The following is a 19,696-nucleotide window of genomic DNA, read 5'->3' as shown; positions in this document are numbered from 1 at the left end:
AAAAACTTCTTGGTAATTTTTTCTTAAAATAATTTGAATTACTCATGTGAGAGAGATTAAAAAAACAAATGATTGATTCAAATCATTTTGAGAGTCATGAAGGTCCTAAAATTGGAGATCCCAATCATTTTTGTTTGCCTAAACCGTGAAAAGTGGGGAGATTTATTTGCACAAAAAATGCACGAAAATGTAAAAGGAATACAATTTTTATTTATTTATTTATTATGAAAAAAGGGTCCCACGCAGAGCCATGCTATCATATATGTTGTTAATTGTTATCATACTATCTCTATCAATTTATTTATTCATTATTTTTTCTTTTATTCTCCTAGGGAAAAAATTATTAAAATATGTAAATATATTTTGAGATATGTAAAAACTATTTTAAAATCATAAAAATATTTTGAAAATTTTTAATACTTGTTGATAACTCTTAAAACCATCATTAGCCAAACTTTCTTTTTAATAAAGAAAACACACCATAAACTATGACTTAAAAAGTGGTTACGATTACTTTTTTTATTTTTTTATTTTGTATTTTTAAATTAATTTGGCCTTGTAGAAATAATAGAGCACTAGAGAGCTCATATTACAATTCCATGAGCTCATAATGTGGCCATAAAGTGAGAAATAGAGACAAAACGATGAAAACGACATACGGACTTGCACAAAACGCCACAGCCCGTGCATAAAGTGAATGCAGTCAAGTCAACCAACCATCTTTACAACTTGTAAATTACAAGTGGCCCCACCATCTCATAGATCTAACGGTCCAAACCTCTCGATCTGCCCAAATTGGTGTTCCCGTTAAGACCGGCACTGCAACTTGTATTTTGGCTTTGGAATTTTGGCAATTTTGATTTGTTTGGTCATTAATAAATCAAAAATGCTAGAGGTATTTGGTACCCGCATTGTGTGGGTCTCACGTGAGATATTTAATAAAATTTTTAGTAAAATATTTGAGATTTTTAGCATTACTCTTAATAAATACATCTTTTCAGATTTACTTAAAATATATATTATTATTTTTAATTATAAAAATTATAAATATCACATTGTCATAATTTTTATTTTAAAAAAATTAATAAACAAGAAATAAAATTTTTGACCACTCTCTTATACAATAATAAAATTATTTAAATTATTAATTAAAATATATTTATGATATTATTAAGAACTGTTAATTAACTTAATAATTTATTAATAAATATGGTCATTTGCTATACAATTTAAAACTTTCAGAGACACAATGTAATTTCTAAAATTACAAAAAATAATTCGTATTTTAAACAAACACTAAGAGGTGTATTTGTAATCATATATATTTTATTAAAAGTAATTTCTTTCCGTATTTAAGTGACACATTATTAGGACTTACTTTTTTCTATAAGAGCTATGTCAACATTTATTTTTTTAATTACATATAAGTTTTACATAAACCCAAACCTAATTTAAATTATACTAACTTTAGTTATTTTATATGGACTCTATTTGATAAATATTTCTTTTTCATATATTTTTTATAGTAAATTGAGATAATTCACAAACCCAGTACCAATTTTGCATTTCACAATTTTCTTCTTAATTCTTTCAAAGGTATTAAGATTTTTTTAATACTAGGCTTCGTTGGGGAATAAATTTTTTTAGTAACTTTTTAACTTTTTAACTAAAATAAGATGTAAAAAAGGCTAGTATGTATGGGATGATTTTTTGATTTTTTTTAATGAAAATATGTACAAAAAGTAGAGAGAAAATAGAATCTTTGAATTTTTAGTATAAGTTGTTGGCTTTTTAATTTTTTTAGCAACATTTTAATTTTTAGGCAAAAAAGTAATGTTGTCAAACAATAATTAAGCCTTCGTTTGACATAAGCTATAATGAGATTTTTTGGCTAAAATAGTTACAAAAAGACAAAATAAGTTTTTTAGCTCAATAAGACAAAATATCACATCCAAACTATAATCATTTTACTTTTTCTCTTACAAAAGTTAAAAAAGTCAAAAAACTTATTCCAAACAAGGCTTTTTAGCTCCAAGCTAAAATAGCTAAAAAGCTAAAAAATTAAAAAGTCAACCCACATCTCAGACGAACCCTAAATTGTTGTTGTTGTTGTTTTTTTTTTTTTTTCTTATTTTCTCCTGCATTATTCCATATTCAATTAAAATTATATATTATGCTATATTATGGATTTGTCGTTTAATTCTTATAGTGATTCTATAGATGAAATTATATTTCATTTCTTATATTATTTTATATAATCACGACTCATCAAAAAAAGCCTATACAACAATAATACTCTTAAGGAATCTTTAAAATTTAGATTTACTGTTTGAGTTACTTTTTCAATTGTTGAACAATAAGTTCTTTTGTATTTTGGCATCATATTACGGATGATCAATTACTTCATACACTGAAATGTATCTACCGTTTAGATATTTTCATTATTTTTTCTTTTTAGGTTTAGATGTTATGTAATTCTTTATTAGTTAGTCGTTGTTAAAAAAAATTTATATGGTTGATATTTTAATTTAATTAAAAGTATTTATTTTACAATCTTATAATTTAATTAGTTAGTCGTTGATTGCTAATTAGTTAGTCGTTGTTTTGCCTCTCCCAAAAATTACTTTCTTATCATTTTATTTATTTATTTATATTTTTTTTCCTATACTTTGGTTATTTCTTATACTTTGGTTATTTTTTAAAGGTAATGGAAAAGGAAAATACAAAGGCAATGTCGAAAGGAAAAGAAAAGGTGTCTTATGCTTCCAAGGGCAAGGGAAAGGAAAATGCATGTCCAGCGGTATAGTTCTTAATGGTTTTTGTAAAGTGTTTTTTTTTTTTTTAAATTGTTAGTTTTCGTATGTTTGTATTTTAAGCCATAATTGTAGAGTGTTTTTGAAAATGCATGTCCAATTATTTATTTTAAACCATAATTGTATTTTTATCTTTTAAACTGTGCACTTTTTTAAGTGTCTCCTGTATATATGTGTAAATCTGCACCACTCTTCAATTTTGAAATAAGAGATAAAGAGAGAAGAGAGAAAATGGGCAATTTTTTTTTTTTTTTTTTTTTCAGCTATGTGAATGGGGATACCTTATGAAGTTCATAAGGTGGCTGAACATTTGTTTGTTTGTATAACAAAACCATACAATTTATTATATAGATTATAAATGACAATTTTGAGTTATGTCATTTTTTTTTTTGTTATGACCAATTTTCTTCTTTAGTAATGACCTTATTTTAGTTATGCCTCGCATGTTGTTTGATTTTGATTTTTTTGATTTTTATATATAGTTATAACTCAAAAAGTATGAAATTATGCTATTTTTTCTTTAGTTATAATGTGCATACGGCACACACCATTTATAGTTCTTCCCTTATGAGATGTATCATTTTGACATCTTATTTACATCTATAAATATAGAGAAGTGCTATTCAAATTTCAAAAAAATAACAATAATAAATTTATTGGGTAAATTATGCAAATGGTCTCTATACTTTACACGATGTGTCAATTTATTTGTTTCAATTTGCTCGATTTTGTCCCTTAATTTAACAGATTGTGTCATTTTAGTCCAATAAATAACGGTTGTCAAGTTTGATGGACGGAAAGTCTACATAATATGTCAATTTGGTCCCTGTAGTTTACACAATGTGTCAATTTAGTCCCTGTTATTTTAATTTGCTTGGTTTTGATAGGAACTAAATTAGCACATTGTGTAAACTACAGGAACCAAATTGACACATAGTTTGACTTTCTGTCCACTAAACTTAACAACCGTTATGTATTGGACTAAAATGACACAATCCGTTAAATTAAGGACCACTGATTGCAAGGGCAAGCGAAAGGAAAATGCATGTTTAGCGGTATGGTTGTTATTGATTTTGTAGAGTTTTTTTAGTTTTTATTTTTATATCTTCATATATTGTATTTTATTTAGCCATAATTGTATTTTATTTTTGAAACTATGCACATTTTTTGGTGTCTCCTGTATATTCTTAGGAAGAAAGAAATATAAAGTTAAGATACTTTATGAAGGAATATATAGTGAGAAAGGAATATATAGTGTCTCCTATAAGTGCATGGGCCCTACAATAAAATGGGGATACTTTATGAAGCTCATCTGCTGATCGAACATTTGTTCATTACTGTTACAAAACCACACAATTTATTATATAGATTATTATTATTATAAAACTATGGGTAGTCATGGGCAAGAGTATAATACATTTTCGAAAAATTCTTGGTATTTTCTTTGGACAGTGAAAAATGATACTTGATAATATTTGCATTTTAAGCATTCAATGATTTAATATTCATATTTTAGGGGCCCAATGGTTATGTTATATCAAGAGCTGTATTAGCTCAACGTGCACGACGAGAACGTGAAAGAAATGAAAATGCATGCTCTGCATATCAATCAAGACACTGCTTGCGACAAGAACGAGAGAGATTAGGAGCATATGTTAAAGACTTTCCTTCATTAACACCGAGTCGTCGCAGTCATGCTTGCCTAGAACAGGGTACCAAGACACTTGCGGATACTTCGTTGGCATAAAAACGAACAATGGTTACACATGCATCCACATGTTCGTTCTCTATGGAAAGTACATCTTTAGCTCGGAATTGGTAAAACATGTTTAATTCTTTAAATAATACTCTTACTTTTACATGTGTATAAATTTTAATTTATGCACAACAAACATTTGTAGGCCTAATTCTACAGTCACATTTCTTCAAGAGGATCTATGTACAGATGATGAATTAGAAGATATGACTATAAGTACTGCGATTAATACTCAATCACACATGAATTCATGTCGTCATTCTCTCGGCAAGATGGATGTGTTATGTCCTTACTGTTCAGCCTTACATTGGATGGACGAAAAATTAGCACAATCATCTCGAAAGCGTCCCCTATTTGGAACTTGCTGTTCAAAAGGAAAGACTAGGCTACCTTTGCTTATGACACCCCCTCCACTGCTTCAAGCATTATATGATGGGGATGATGATCAAGCAAGATCGTTTCGACGTTATACTCGAGTATATAATGCAGCCAATGCTTTTACAAGTCTTGGTGCTACATTGGATCCAAGAGTACTAAGGGGAAGCGGCCCTAAACCATTTATTATCCATGGGAAATTGCGACATCGAACAGGATCACTTCTACCACAGCCAGGTCAGGATGCGACTTATGCTCAGTTGTACATTTATGATCCTGATTCAGCTTTAGAAGTTCGAAATCGTAGAAATCCTCACTTACAAAGGGATGTTCTCAAAACTATTCAAGATAGTTTGTTGCAAGTCAATGCATTTGTAGACAAATTTCGCCAAGCTCATGCAATTTTGAATCAATTAGCCTTCACTGGACAAAATCTACCTGCTCATCTTCACTACAGTTCAGCAACAGACCGACGACGGTATAACCTACCAACTGCTGATGAGATTGCAATTGTAATACCAGGTAATGGAACCGAGGTTACTGGAATGAGAGATGTTGTTTTACATCTACAGGGAAATAATGAACTGATGCAAATTAATGAATGTCACCCAGTGTATTTGCCATTGCATTATGTTTTATTATTCCCGTATGGTGAGCTCGGATGGGAACCTGAGTTGAAATTGTGGGACGTTAAACATGATCGGCCTTCAACTGATCGACTTACTCAAATGGATTTTTATAGTTATCGTTTGTTTGAGCGACCTACAGAGTATTCAACAATTTTGAGAGGTGGAAAACTATTCCAAGAGTTTTTGGTAGATGCTTGGGCTGCAACTGAGCAAAATCGATTGACGTATTACAAGCTTAATCAAAAAAAAATTCGGGCTGAACTTTACCAAGATTTAAGCGATATTGATCCAGATGACTTGCAACCTAATCAAATTGGTCAAAGGTTTATTTTGCCATCTTCATTTACTGGTAGTCCTAGACATATGTTTGAAATCTTTCAAGATTCAATGGCTATCACGCGATACAACCAGCACCCAGATATTTTTCTCACCATGACTGCAAATCCCAATTGGCCAGAAATTACTTCAGCATTATTACCACACCAAAAAGCTATTGATCGTCCGGATTTGATTGCCCGTGTTTTTGAGTTAAAAAGAAAGTGTTTGATGAAGGAAATAGAGACAAACAAAGTGTTCGGTAATAAAGTTGCGCATGTTTTTACAATTGAATTCCAAAAACGAGGGCTACCACATATGCATGCGCTTCTCTTTCTTAAAGGTCCAGACAAAATTCGAACATGTGCTCAAGTAGACAAATTAGTTTGTGCAGAATTTCCAGATCCAAAAGATGATCCTACACTTTTTGAAACTGTCAAGTGTTGCATGGTACATGGACCATGTGGTGCTCGAAATCCCCAAGCACCATGTATGGAAAATGGTAGATGTACTAAGAAATACCCTCGAGCCTTTGCAGAATCAACAACTATGGACCAAGATGGATATCCAATCTATCGTCGTCACAATAGTGGTCAAGTATATACTGTGAGAGGACAGAAAGTTGATAATAGGGATGTGGTACCATACAATGGATATCTTTCTAAACGGTTCAATTGTCATATAAATGTAGAAGTTTGTGCTGGAGTGAGATGTGTTAAGTATATACATAAGTATATTTACAAGGGTTATGATCGCACAACAATGGTTTTGGGATTGATTAATGAGATCCAACAATATCTTGATGCAAGGTATATTGGACCACCAGAAGCTGCTTGGCGAATATTCGGTCATCATTTGCATGCAGAGATGCCAACAGTTGTTCGCTTGGCACTTCATCTACCTGGAATGCATCGTGTTCTTTTCAATCCTAATGACTCATTGGAAATGATTCTTTCTAGAGCTGCGCAACAAAAATCGACTCTTACTGGCTTTTTTGATTATTGTGCTTCCAATGAAAATGAATGCCAATTCACTTACCAAGAATTTCCGCAACATTTTGTTTGGCTCAAGTCAGAACATAGATGGAAACCAAGAGAACATGGATATGCAATTGGTAGAATGTACTTTGCTAGCCCTAACTGTGGTGAAAGATTTTATTTGCGTTTGTTGTTAACTGTTGTCAAAGGGCCAAGATCGTTTCAATGTTTACGTACAGTTAACAATGTTTTGCATGAGACGTTTAAATCAGCATGTGTTGCCAGAGGACTCTTAGAAGATGATGAAGAATGGATACAGTGCCTGAAAGAGGCTGCAGTTATGAAAACCGGATATCAATTGAGGAGATTGTTTTGTATTATTTTGACCCAATGTTTTCCACTACAACCACATGCGTTATGGAATCAATTTTCAATGCATATCTGTGATGATCTTGCACATAAGCTTCGTACATTGTTTGCCATTTCTAACCCAACTGAGGCTCAAATTGAAGATTATGGTTTGTATCTTTTGAATCAAATGCTTGAAGAATCAGGAAAGAGTTTAATTGACTTCCCGCCCATGCCACAACCTACAGCAAATTGGAGTGCAACAGTTGGTAACCGATTGATATTCGAACATCAACAACTACATAATGAGGCACAACAGACAGATGTGCAAATTACTATTGATTGCCTTAATAATGGACAACGAATTGCTTATAACGCAATCACTTCTTCAGTCTTTGAAAGTAAAGGGACTATTTTCTTTTTGAATGGCGGTGCTGGAACGGGGAAAACATTTTTGTACAATACGATTGCATTAAAATGTCGCAGCCTTGGCCATATTGTTGTTGCCGTGGCTTCATCTGGAATTGCATCATTGCTATTAGTAGGAGGTCGCACTGCACATTCAACATTTTCCATTCCATTGGATGTCTTGGAAAATTCAGTTTGTGGGTTTAGCAAGCAATCATTATAGGCTGAATTGTTTAGAGAAACAAAACTCATAATTTGGGATGAAGTTCCTATGCAACATAGACATTGTGTTGAGGCGGTTGATCGCACACTTCGAGATATTTGTGATTGTGAAAAGCCATTTGGGGGTATCACTGTTGTTCTTGGTGGAGACTTTCGACAAATCTTACCAGTTATAACCAAAGGAGTTCGTGAGCAAATTGTGAATGCATCATTGAGACACTCTGTTTTGTGGAAGGATCTACATGTTTTATCTTTAGATTTGAATATGCGCTTGAATCATGCAAACCTTGGAAATGCTATTTTTGCAAAATTCTTGACAGAGGTAATACTCATTCGAACTTTGATTATATCATTTGAGGATACTTTGATTACACCATTTTTTTTAATTTATTTTATTTTATTTATTAGGTTGGAACCAATCCGCAAGAAATCATTAAAATTCCATCAACAATACACAGATGCCAGAATCTAAAGGAATTACTCTCAGTAGTTTATCCACAATTGGATGTGGCAGATACATCAACCCCATCATTCTTAACGGAACGTACAATTCTTTCTGCACGAAATGATGATGTCAGTGCTATCAATATTGCTGCGTTGAATATTTTTCCAAGGAATACATATACGTATCTTGCTGCAGATAAGATGGCTGAAGATGATGAAATTGATCCTTCCATTACAAACAGATATCCTAATGAGTTTTTAAATTCATTGGATCCTCCTGGGCTACCAGCTTTTAAGGTAGAGTTGAAAGTGGGTTGTCCTATAATGTTATTAAGAAACATTGCATCGAAAGATGGACTGTGTAATGGCACAAGATTGATGGTATCAAGGTGCGACACTTGCATAATTGAAGCTTGAATCTTAACTGGAGAGAAGTTTCGCAATTTGGCATTTATACCAAGGATATCATTGACTCCGTCTTCTGCAGAAATGCCTTTCCGAATGACAAGACGTCAATTTCCAGTTCGATTGGCATACGCTTTGACCATTAACAAATCTCAAGGACAATCTGTGAAATTTGTTGGGGTTGATTTGCGTACACCTGTTTTTAGTCATGGGCAACTATACGTGGCATTATCCAGATGCACATCTTTTGATCGTATAAGTATCCTCATCTCTAATGATGAGCCAGATTCCACTACAAATATTGTTTACCCTGAAGTTTTGTTATGAAGACCTTTCATAAATTGATGAGACGTTCGTAAGAATTGTGGGAAAGAACAAATTTGAAGACATTATCAAATACATATTTTTGTAAAGTGTATACATTTTGTAAAGCAGACGATAGCTATGACCCACTTTTTGTAAAGCTTTCCACCTATGTGGACTTTGTTGCATTTCAAATATTTTTGTGAAGCCTTTTATTCCCCTATATTTTTGCATTTCCAGTATAGCTAAGTTTGATTTAAGAGTGCTGACTTGATCTTTTACAATTGAGTTATTACTTTGGACATGTAAGTTGATTTATTACTTTGGACATGTAAGTTGTCACTACTTTGGGCATGTCAGTTATCACTACTTTGTATATACTTTTTTTTTTTTCCCTTTTTGTATAAAATTATGTTCTCTTTTATTTTCATAGGATGATGGAGATTTGCACCAAACTGTTATATGGGCTCTCTTTACTCATCTTCTTTTTTCATTGAGAAAATTACAAATCAATGAGTTTTTAAATATTTTGTGAAGTTATCACCTATTTATAATTTTTCTTATTTAATTTACTCTTCTTACTATACATTTTCTTTCAAGTATTGATACTAGCAATACTTGATGGCTATTAGATCACTTTAAAATCTTTTTAATTTGATTATTTTGTAAAGCAACAATTTGTATTTTATAGTTGATGTAATTGATGATTTTCACATTAATTTGACAAACCAGATGAGTTGCTGGAATTATTTTTTTTACCATTTATTGTTGGGATGCTATAGCATAGAGTTGATTTCTTCTTCATGATATGATGCATTTAGTTTTTCAATGCTTTCTGTATCTTGATTGGAAAATTATTTCAAAATATTTGATTTCCGTATCTTAATTTGTAAACAACTTCTAAGGACTGGTACTATGACACTCACCAATGTATTAGGTGTTAGCCACAAACTAATGGTAGGAGTGCCGACTTGAACTTTTATCAGGTGCTACAGACTCTGCAAATTTTAATATGATACGTACAAATTACAACTACATTTTAATCTCAATATTATTTATACCGTGCCTTTAGGCACGGGCATACACTAGTTCTATGATAATTCAACTACAAAATATATATATTTAATTTTTTAATAAATTTTATATAATTTTTATTTCTACATATTTTTATTTCCCAAATGAACATAAAAGAAAATTAAATAGTTAGAATTACTTTTAATTTTACGTTACTTATTCTTCTTATAATTTAACTGTTATTTTTAATATCAAAATGAATATTTATTTTATTATTTTATAATTTAGTATATATTATACAAAATTATTGTACGATAATTATATTTTTATAATACGATAAAACTAAAATTATCAAAATGCACAAATAATTTAACTAAAATTAATATATAAACATATATATATATATATATATATATAAGTATTCAAATAACAATTTTATAGAACGATAGCCAATATTATCAAAATAAATAATTAAAATTATATTTTAATTTTAAATTGAAATTAAAATTATTCTCTTATAACACACATTATATCATGAAATATTTTTTTTTTTTTTAAAACACAGGCATTACACAAATCAATAGCTAGTTTACCTAATCATATAATACTTCAATCTCAAATTATTTATTCAACGCGAAAAAAATAATTTAATTTAAAAAAAAATATTTCTTATATTAAATTTTTTAATTTTATTCACAAATTGAAAATTTGATAAAAAAATTTAATATAAAAGTATATTATTTTAAAATTCTCATTTTTTATATTAGACAAACAATTTGAGATGGAGAGGACACAAAACGACAATCATTTTTGCCAGAAATTAAACAAAAATAATTATAATAGTAAAATATGATCATAATATATATTAAAATTATGTTGGTCGTAAATTTATTAAAGAGCAATGATATACAAATAAAATTTATATATAAAATAATATAATTTCTTATGATTATTTTATTTTTAATCAAAATATCAATCATGAACCTCATAATTTCTAAAAGAGAAAATATGTGTGCAAAATTTTGATGTAGAATGATGTGAATTTTTTTTATTTAAAAATATTATGTCCATCACCTTTTTCATAATTTACAAATATTTTACTGATAACACATATCCATAATTTACAAATATTTTACTGGTAACACACATCGTTTTCATTATTTATTTTCTAAAGAAAACAAAACTTTGACTAGAGAACACTTGGCTAAATAAAAAATTATTTAGCAAACTCTTTTCCAAACATTTTGTTAATTTAAAGAAAAAAAACAAAAACTTGTTTTGAATTTTAATAAAATTGTTTTCACACAATAATAAAAGTATTTTTTTATTCTAGAAAAAAATAATAATAAAAAGAACATAAAAAGAAAATGATACCATATTAGTAGCCCACAAAAGTGCCATAAATTTGAATAGCAATTTTGAGACCAGAACCAAAAAGGACAGACCAAGGTTAGATTTGTCATTCTACACAGATAATCAAACTTTTCCCAAAGGTCAGTTATGGTGAGTTCCTGCCTCTGCTTTTTCTCACCAACCCTATCACATCAAAGTCTAACCCCACCATTTTGACCCGAAGGTCCAAAAGCTACAGCCTCAATTACCAAATTGACCCTTTCCCTCTTAAACAAGGCCATGAAGTTATCACAAAGGATTAAAAAATTGGGTTTTTTTTTTTAAAAAAAAAAAAAAACGAAGAGACTAAGATATATTACGAATTTAGATAGAAATTTAAAAAATAAAAATAAATAAAATATAAATCATATTTATTTTCATTTCACAAATATTTTTTATTTTTCTTTACAAATCTCAACCCAAATCATGATCCAAATCCAATTTTAAAAAAATATAAATTTGAATAGGTTTTGGTATTTTCAAAAACATTTGATGAAAATTTTAATTATTACAATTGGAATAAACTAATATCAAGAAAGTAATAGGTTTAATTTAAAAGTAAAAAAAAATATTAAAAAAATATTAAAATTTATAATTTATATTAAAAAATCAAAGATTTTTTTTTTACACATTATTTCATAAAAAATTTTAAAATTATTATAAATATACCCAAAAAAATACTTTTTATTTTAACCAAAAAACTAAAAAAATTATTAAAAAATCCTAAATTCTTGAACAAATTTGATAGAAAAAAGAAAAGAAAAAAGAAAAAAAGAAATGTAAGGTTAGATATGCTATTGTCAAGAGTGTTAGCTTCTACGCGGCAAAAAATACTTAATTTAAACAAATCAAGACTGACTGGTTATAAGAAATGGTCCAGCTTGTCTTTGAGATCAATACTGAATATGTTTAGTCCAGCACATGGGCTCATTTTTAAGTCTCGTTTCAATAATCTGAACCGTTTAATGTATAGAACTCGTCAAATATTATATCTTTATAAAAAATTACGTTGATTGAATATTAATAATTATTTAATCAGATTAGATTTGTATTAAAAAAAATGAATGATAAAAAAATAAACGATTGACAGATAATGATCCGATCAAATAGTTATTCATATCCGATCAATGTCATTTTTTACAATAATATAATACTCAATCAATTATACATATTAAACAGTTTAAATTATTAAAATGAAACTAAAAAATGAGCCCATGGACCGGACTAGATGGGCACAGTCGTGATCATGAGACAAGCTGGACCCGTAAGTGCTTTTTAATTACAAGTTTTGAGCTTCCAAGAAGCTACTCTTATTAAAAAAAAAAAAAGGAAAAAAAAAAAGAAAAAAAGGAAATTAATAAAACCGCCATTCCTTTATTTTCTCTCATCATAAGTTCAAAATCACACGCACTAAAATTTGCTGCATATATATGTATGTTCAACCAAAACTGAAATAAAATAACAGATTTCAGAAAGCAAAAAACAAAACTGAAATCAATAATAATAACAATAATAACAAACAACTAATAATAATATCTCACAGTTGTGATTATATAGTCATTTGCTGTGGCTCTGATGACGATGATGGAGAAGTTAATCTTGGAACCCAATTTTCTCCCAAATTGCGTTTCTAACCCTACTCAGATCCCTCCCTTTCAGAGTCCTCCCTATCCCTTCATGCACCGAGAACGATGCTATTCTCGTCCTCGCCAAAAACTCGTGAGGCGGAATCCGATTCCCCCAACCACCATCTCCGTCGTCGTCGTCCTCCTCCTCCACCACCTCATCGTTGCTCTCTCTCCACCGATTCTCCTTATAGTCCTCCTTCAGTATCTTCGACCAATCAGGTATGTTCACCGGCAACGCCGCCGCTGCTCCGGCCTCTCCTCGCTTTGCCGCCGACTTCTTCGAGACTCGAGAACTCGCCACCTGTTTCCGAAACTCCGGCGAAGACGAACGGGCGGAGCTCCAAACGTCCGATTCGTCGAGCTCGAACGCGGACTCGGAAACGATCGGAGGGGCCGTGTCGCTGGAGAGGAACCTGAAGTTTGCCCTAGCGAAGTAGCTCTTTGAGGTCGCCATTAATGGAAGATCGATCGATCGATTGTTCGTTCGTGTTTATTTCTCTCTCTCTCTCTCTCTAGAAGTGCAGCGTATTTTGTTCGCTTTGTTTGATTCTGCTTTGGTCTTTTGCTTTGCATGATCATTTTGATATTTTGATATTTTACTATATGCTTTTTATAAAGGTAGTTGTAATGTAGTATTTTAATGGATAAGGCTCCCTCTCTCTCTCTTCCACTGTCTTCTCTTTTTTCTCCGCAACTTCGTTTTTCCGCAATTACTCGTTTTTGCGCAATTACATTTATGACCCCGAATATTAAGGGGATATGATGTTATAAATAACAGCAATGTTAGGGGCATAAATTCTGTGGCTCAAATAGTCTGAAACTGTTAAAACGATATCGTTTTGGGTGCAAAACAAGCTAAAGCGATGTCGTTTTGACAGTTTCAGACCATTTGAGTCACAGAATTTGTGGTCACCAAACATTTTCCTATAAATAAGAACAACAACCATCACAATAAAAAAATAAAAAAATAAGACGATTTTAAAAAAAAAAATTAGTCTAAGGTCCTTTTTCTATTTTTAGTAATGAAAGAGATTCATAATATTATTTTATGATGTCTAAGGTCCCTCACTCCAACTCTCTTTCTCTTCTTTCTTTTCTATTCTCATTCTTGACCTCTACACATCTCGTTCTCGATCGTTGCGTCTCTTATTTACCGTTGCATATATCTCTCTCTCTCTACCTCCGTCGCTGTAGTGCCACCGACTAACCACAATCACCGCCATCCCTTTCGTGAGTTCAAGCTCTGGTTTTCTTCTTCCCTTATACTCATAGGAATCGAACCCAAAGCATAAACGAGCCGCAAAGGTTGATTTTCGCTGACTCTGCGTTGGTCTTGCTTGTAGTTCTAAAACCATTGACAATGTCAAGACTAAGATCCAAGATAAGAAGGCTATCCCACCAGACCAGCAGAGGTTGATCTTCGCTGGCAAGTAACTTGAAGACGGGCAGCCGAAGCAAAACGAGCTGATCGCAGAGGTTGTCATTGTGTTGTCGGAGTCGGTTTCATTGCCATTGAAGTTGCCATCGATGTAGATTGGCTCAGATTTCTGTCTCCTAATGCCGGAAAATGACGTCAACATAGCGGAATGTGTTCCGGACCGAACCACCAAAGACCGCCGTAAAGTGATCCAACTAGCCTGGGAGAAGCTGGTTCGGTGGTCTTGTTCTTGACGAGGTTTCCTTGAGTTGTGTCGATTTCATGGGTTTGTGCTGTTGGGTTTTATGGTTCAAGTTCATTCTGTTTTGTACCTCCAACGAAGTTGTTTTCAGTGAGCAAAGTGGTATTACCATTGTTCTCTTTGTTATTTCCTTTTTTTATTGCATTTCTGGTCACTTAATAGACATGAAAGTATCAGCATTTGGTACTTGAATTGAGCACCTATTTGAACTAAAGCTTCTCTAATTTTTGTGATCTTGTCTCTTATTAGTTATATTTTTATATGGGTTTAACTCCATTTTTACCATCATCAATTCCCTCTGTCGCATAAACATGTATGATAACCATTGAATTATGCTTTCATTAGCCTCACACAAGTTTTTCTGGACAGAGCACGCAAATTTTCTATGACACAATTTTTTCTGGAGAGAGCCATACAAAGTCACACAAATTTTCTTTAATACAATTTTTTCTAGATAGAGCCACACAAAGCCATACAAATTTTCTCTGGATAGAGCCACACGAAGCCACACAAATTGTCTTTAACACAAATTTCTGTAGATAGAGTCATACAAAGCCGCACAAATTTTTTCTACATAATTTTCTCTAGATTTCTTTTGTGCTCAGAGAAAATTAGTCAAAATGGTGGTTGTTCAATTTTCTATGGTTAATTGTTGTCTAAATGGCTTACAATCTGTTTTGATAAAAAAACACAGAGAAATTATAAGTAAAGTCTAGAGAAATGTACAGAATTTCTCTAAGAATTTCTCTGTGAAGTTGAATTTTCTCTGAATTAATTTGAGAAACCTTAGACCTTAGACATTATTAAATTTCTCTAGAGAGGAAGGTTAGAGAAATTTTAAAAATTTTCTGGAGAGTGGGAAGTATAAGGAAGGCAGAGAAAAAAATTTCTCTGGAGACCTTGCCATAAGGAGAATAATTGACCTTAAAAATTGTTTCAAGATTGTTGTTGTTACCTGTATCCACTATTAAATCTCCAAACATTATCACCACTGATATTGTCACATTCTCTGGCAACCTTATCACATCTTCTCCAATGTCTAAAAGGAGAGCAAAGACATAGAACAAAGTTAAAGAAGAAGAAGAAGAAGAAGAAGAAGAAGAAGAAGAAGAAGAAGAAGAAGAAGAAGAAGAAGAAGAAGAAGATTTTTGGAAGAGGAGCAACAACATTGTTTGGGAAACTTTTCAAAGGATCTATAGTTGATGCCTGAACTAACTGATAATTCAGTGCTTCAAAAGTATTAATCAAAGCAGAAGACTTTTTTGTATTCAAACTATACAAGACAATAGTTATTTTGGATCTTGATGCATTGGATTCAATAGAATTGTTGTTTTGAACTGTCATAATTATGTTATAGCAGTTGGGTACTTCAACGGAGATGTCATTGAAGTTGTTAAATTTTGCCATTGCTATCAAAGGTTTGATGTATTTTATAGAGGTCAGTGATTGAAAAGATGAGATGGTGAGTTTTGGAATTTTGCACTATAAATGACATGCAAAAAATTAAAAAAGAGCCAGAGAAATTTGTGAAGTCAGGGAATTTTCCTAGATAGCCACACAAATTTTCTCTCCACAATTTTTTTTCTGAATTTCTTTGGTACTCAAAAAAATTTCAATTTTCTCTGGTTTGAATCTAGAGAATTTCAATTTTCTCTGGAGAGAATTTCTCTGAGATTGAAATTTCTCTGAATCAATGTTAAGGGATTTTAAACATCATAAAAATATTTAATGTCCTTGATGCTATAAAATCTTAATATCAGGGACCTTAAAAAAAATCTCCCTTTTAAAAATTCGAACGAGATATTTAAAATAATTTAAATAAGTGTGTTTTTGACCTTTTATAAAAATAAATGTAAAAAAAAAAAGTGATATGAGCCAAATAAATACTTTTGTTATAAAGAATGTCAAATAAATCCTAATTATATGATTTTATTATATTTATTTTTTAAATAGATAATATATTTTAAAATCATATTTGTATTTTTACAAATAAATCACATAAAATTGTGTAAAAAAACTACAAAAATAAACTATTTAAATTACGAAAAGTGGATTAATGGCGTGTTTCACAGACCTGGTTGTTTTGTCCATTGCTTCACTCTACAGTTAGAGAGAACATTGGCTCAAAATTTGTAAAATTTATTAATAGGATCTGTTAATGTAAATTGTGTAAATTACCACACCACCAACTCCACCTACCACCTCCACTACCACCCACTCCACCTACCACCTCCACTACCACCTTCACCTACTACCATCTTCTCCTCTATATATAGGAATTGTAATATACAGATAAAAATCAATCAACACAACAATCTTACAACATATATCAATCATAATATATATACAATTTATTCTCTTTATATTTCTCTCTCTATCAATTTATCTTACATGGTATCAGAACTAGGTTAAGAACTTAGTATTTTTCGCTTCACCGGCGGGCGGCAACCTCGCCTTGGCCGCCCGCCGGACCTCAACCTATTCCGCTTATTTTCTACACATACTTTCCCATCATTGCCCAAATCCTCTCTCTCTCGGAGGCAACCCAGCAACACCCACTCGAGCTTGCTCTCGGAATGACTGAACCAACCTCTCTCTCTCTCGGCAGTTTGGGTTAGGGAGAAGACGACACAGATACACCATTGAGAGCTACACACAGCATACACGCACACACCAGATACACAGCAGACACACACCATTCACACAGAGCCACAACACATACACAGCAGCAGCCCACACACCATGCACAGACACATACGGTTTTGAGGAGGAAAAACACGACATACATACACAACTCTCTCCCTCCTTCTCTGGAGAAACCCACCCAACTTCTCTCTCTCGAGTTGGTTCTCCATACACAAACACCGCAGCGCACACACACAGGAGGCTGGCTGAGCTCTCTCTCTCCAACTGGGTCTCTCTCTCTGCAACACACACGGGTTGCTCTCTCTCTTTGAGGGGGGGCACCAACTCAATCTCTCTCTCTCTAAAAAGAAACCCACCTATCTCCTCTTTCTCTTGGCTAGCACATACACACCCACATCATTGATACAGGGGGGAACCAACCTCTCTCCCCCGGCCCTCTTGACACCCACTCATACACACATCAACACACACACATGCACATGACATACCGACACTGAGCTTCACACACAGCCCACACGACTGATACACACATACACCCATGCATCTGCTGTTTGTTTGGATGGCTCAGTTGACTCGACTATGAACAGGACCAAACCCAGCTCTCTCTCTCTAACAGAGCTCTCTCCCTCTCTCGGTCCCTCTCTCTCTCGGTTTAGAGAGAGCGCGCATTACACCCAACACACTTCACACCACCCACTTTCTCTCCCTCACTTTTAACCCTCTCTTTTTTTTTTTATTTTAATATTGACATCCACTATTTTATCATAGAGCAGCTGTCTGCTCCAACCGCCCAAACCCTCTTTATCTTTTATATATATATATCTAATTCTTTATGCATGTGCTCATACCCCAGCCGTGTTTTTTTTATTTCCCAAACACTCCTCACCCGCATGCACATGGCAGACACCACTCACTACACTCCACTTTCTTTCTTTTCTTTTATTTCTTTATTTTTTTTTTCTTAAAAAAAAAAAAACAAAAAAAAACAAAAACACACAAAAACAGAGGACGAAGACGAACTGCACACCACCTTATTTTATTCATGCCGGGGCTCACCCCGATCACCATTTTACACCACTAAAAAAAAAAAAAAACAAAAAAAAACAAAAAAAAAACAAAAAAACCAAACACAAAACCAAACCCACACAAATCGGCACCGTGGGATTTTTTCTTCTCTACTCTGCCGCCGGTCTCTTCTTCTTGCCTCCGTCTTGGACAGTCCTTGCCGGTGCTGCCTCCGTGTTTCCCACTCCACTGGGCACGATCACTACTCCCTGCTCCTCCACTGCAGCATATGGCGGCCCTCCAAATCGGAACATCACGGTGGCCTTCCGCTTCAGCTCCTTGTTTTCTGCCCTTAGCACGCTTATCTCTGCTCGCGCATCCTTATACATGCGTTGGAGCAGAGCCAGCTGGGAGTTTAATTGCTGCACCTCATTTGTCCTACTCTGCAGCCGGTGCGACAAGTTTGTGACCGCCGTCATGGACTCCACACATGCCTTCAAAGTATACTGATTAGCCTCCACATCCGTTTGCACTGCCATTTTTTGCTCCACCGACTGCATCGGAAAGTTCAACGGAGCAAACCCAGTGGTGTTTGGTTGAGGTTCACGGGACACCGCACCTGCTATCTCTCTTGTGGACTCGTTGAGGTCGGGAAAGAGAGTAAGCAGACCACGGGACGACGAAGCCATTTTCTCTCGCAACAGAGTGTTACAGACTCTCTCTCTCAGCACAACAGTGTTACAGCCTCTCTCTCTCAGCACAACGCAGAATTTTTCAGAGGTTTCTCTCAGTTTCTTGTCTCAGCCTCTGCCTCGGCCTCAGCTCCGTCTTGGTTAAATAGCCGAGGTAGCCACGCGCATCGCGCGCCTCTTCTCGCCGACAAACTGGCACGCCTTTTCATGGCACGCCTTTTGATGCATTCGGGCACGCCTTTTTGATGGCACGCCTTTTGAGGGTGCGGGCACACCTTTTGAGGGCACGACTTTTGAGGGCTCGATATCTACATCCATGTATATTTTTTGGGCAGCCTATATACACACTCACACAGTGTCTGCTACAACGGTCCGACATGACCCCGTAAACTGTCTGCTACAACGGTCCGACATGACCCCGTAAACTGTCCTGCTACATCGGTCCGACATGACCCCGTAAACTGTCTTCTACAACGGTCCGACATGACCCCGTAAACTGTCCTGCTACATCGGTCCGACATGACCCCGTAAACTGTCTTCTACAACGGTCCGACATGACCCCATAAACTGTCCTGCTACAACGGTCCGACATGACCCCATAAACTGTCTTCTACAACGGTCTGACACGACCACACAGTGTCTGCT

At 33.5% G+C, this 19,696-nt stretch overlaps 2 protein-coding genes and 1 non-coding gene across 3 annotated transcripts; 2 read left to right on the top strand and 1 right to left on the bottom strand.

Moving 5' to 3' along the window:
- The first annotated feature begins 4,841 nt into the window (after positions 1-4,841).
- On the top strand, positions 4,842-7,844 carry LOC114279434 (uncharacterized). The gene is made up of 2 exons (XM_082897038.1): positions 4,842-7,332; positions 7,414-7,844. Exons 1-2 carry the CDS (start codon positions 4,842-4,844, stop codon positions 7,842-7,844), a joined length of 2,922 nt encoding a protein of 973 aa, XP_082753164.1.
- Positions 7,845-7,892: 48 nt separating this feature from the next.
- On the top strand, positions 7,893-9,019 carry LOC145803715 (uncharacterized). The gene is made up of 3 exons (XM_082897037.1): positions 7,893-8,165; positions 8,252-8,584; positions 8,723-9,019. Exons 1-3 carry the CDS (start codon positions 7,893-7,895, stop codon positions 9,017-9,019), a joined length of 903 nt encoding a protein of 300 aa, XP_082753163.1.
- Positions 9,020-12,755: 3,736 nt separating this feature from the next.
- Positions 12,756-13,690, bottom strand: LOC114274547 (protein S40-4). Its single transcript, XR_014346764.1, has one exon. It is a non-coding gene; the product is annotated as a protein S40-4 (transcript).
- Positions 13,691-19,696: the final 6,006 nt, after the last annotated feature.

Source organism: Camellia sinensis, chromosome 12 (assembly GCF_055761805.1).
Source record: "Camellia sinensis isolate YWXY chromosome 12, ASM5576180v1, whole genome shotgun sequence".
Taxonomy (NCBI): domain Eukaryota; kingdom Viridiplantae; phylum Streptophyta; class Magnoliopsida; order Ericales; family Theaceae; genus Camellia; species Camellia sinensis.
This window is presented reverse-complemented; position numbering and strand designations above follow the sequence as displayed.

Excerpts from the sequence above, each read along its gene's own strand:
- LOC145803715 (XM_082897037.1), top strand. The coding sequence starts at position 7,893 with ATGCAACATAGACATTGTGTTGAGGCGGTTGATCGCACACTTCGAGAT. Across the intron at positions 8,166-8,251 it reads TTGCAAAATTCTTGACAGAG|GTTGGAACCAATCCGCAAGA; the intron begins GTAATACTCATT and ends TTTATTTATTAG. Across the intron at positions 8,585-8,722 it reads CTGGGCTACCAGCTTTTAAG|TTTCGCAATTTGGCATTTAT; the intron begins GTAGAGTTGAAA and ends ACTGGAGAGAAG.
- LOC114279434 (XM_082897038.1), top strand. The coding sequence starts at position 4,842 with ATGGATGTGTTATGTCCTTACTGTTCAGCCTTACATTGGATGGACGAA. Across the intron at positions 7,333-7,413 it reads TGATCTTGCACATAAGCTTC|AATCAGGAAAGAGTTTAATT; the intron begins GTACATTGTTTG and ends AAATGCTTGAAG.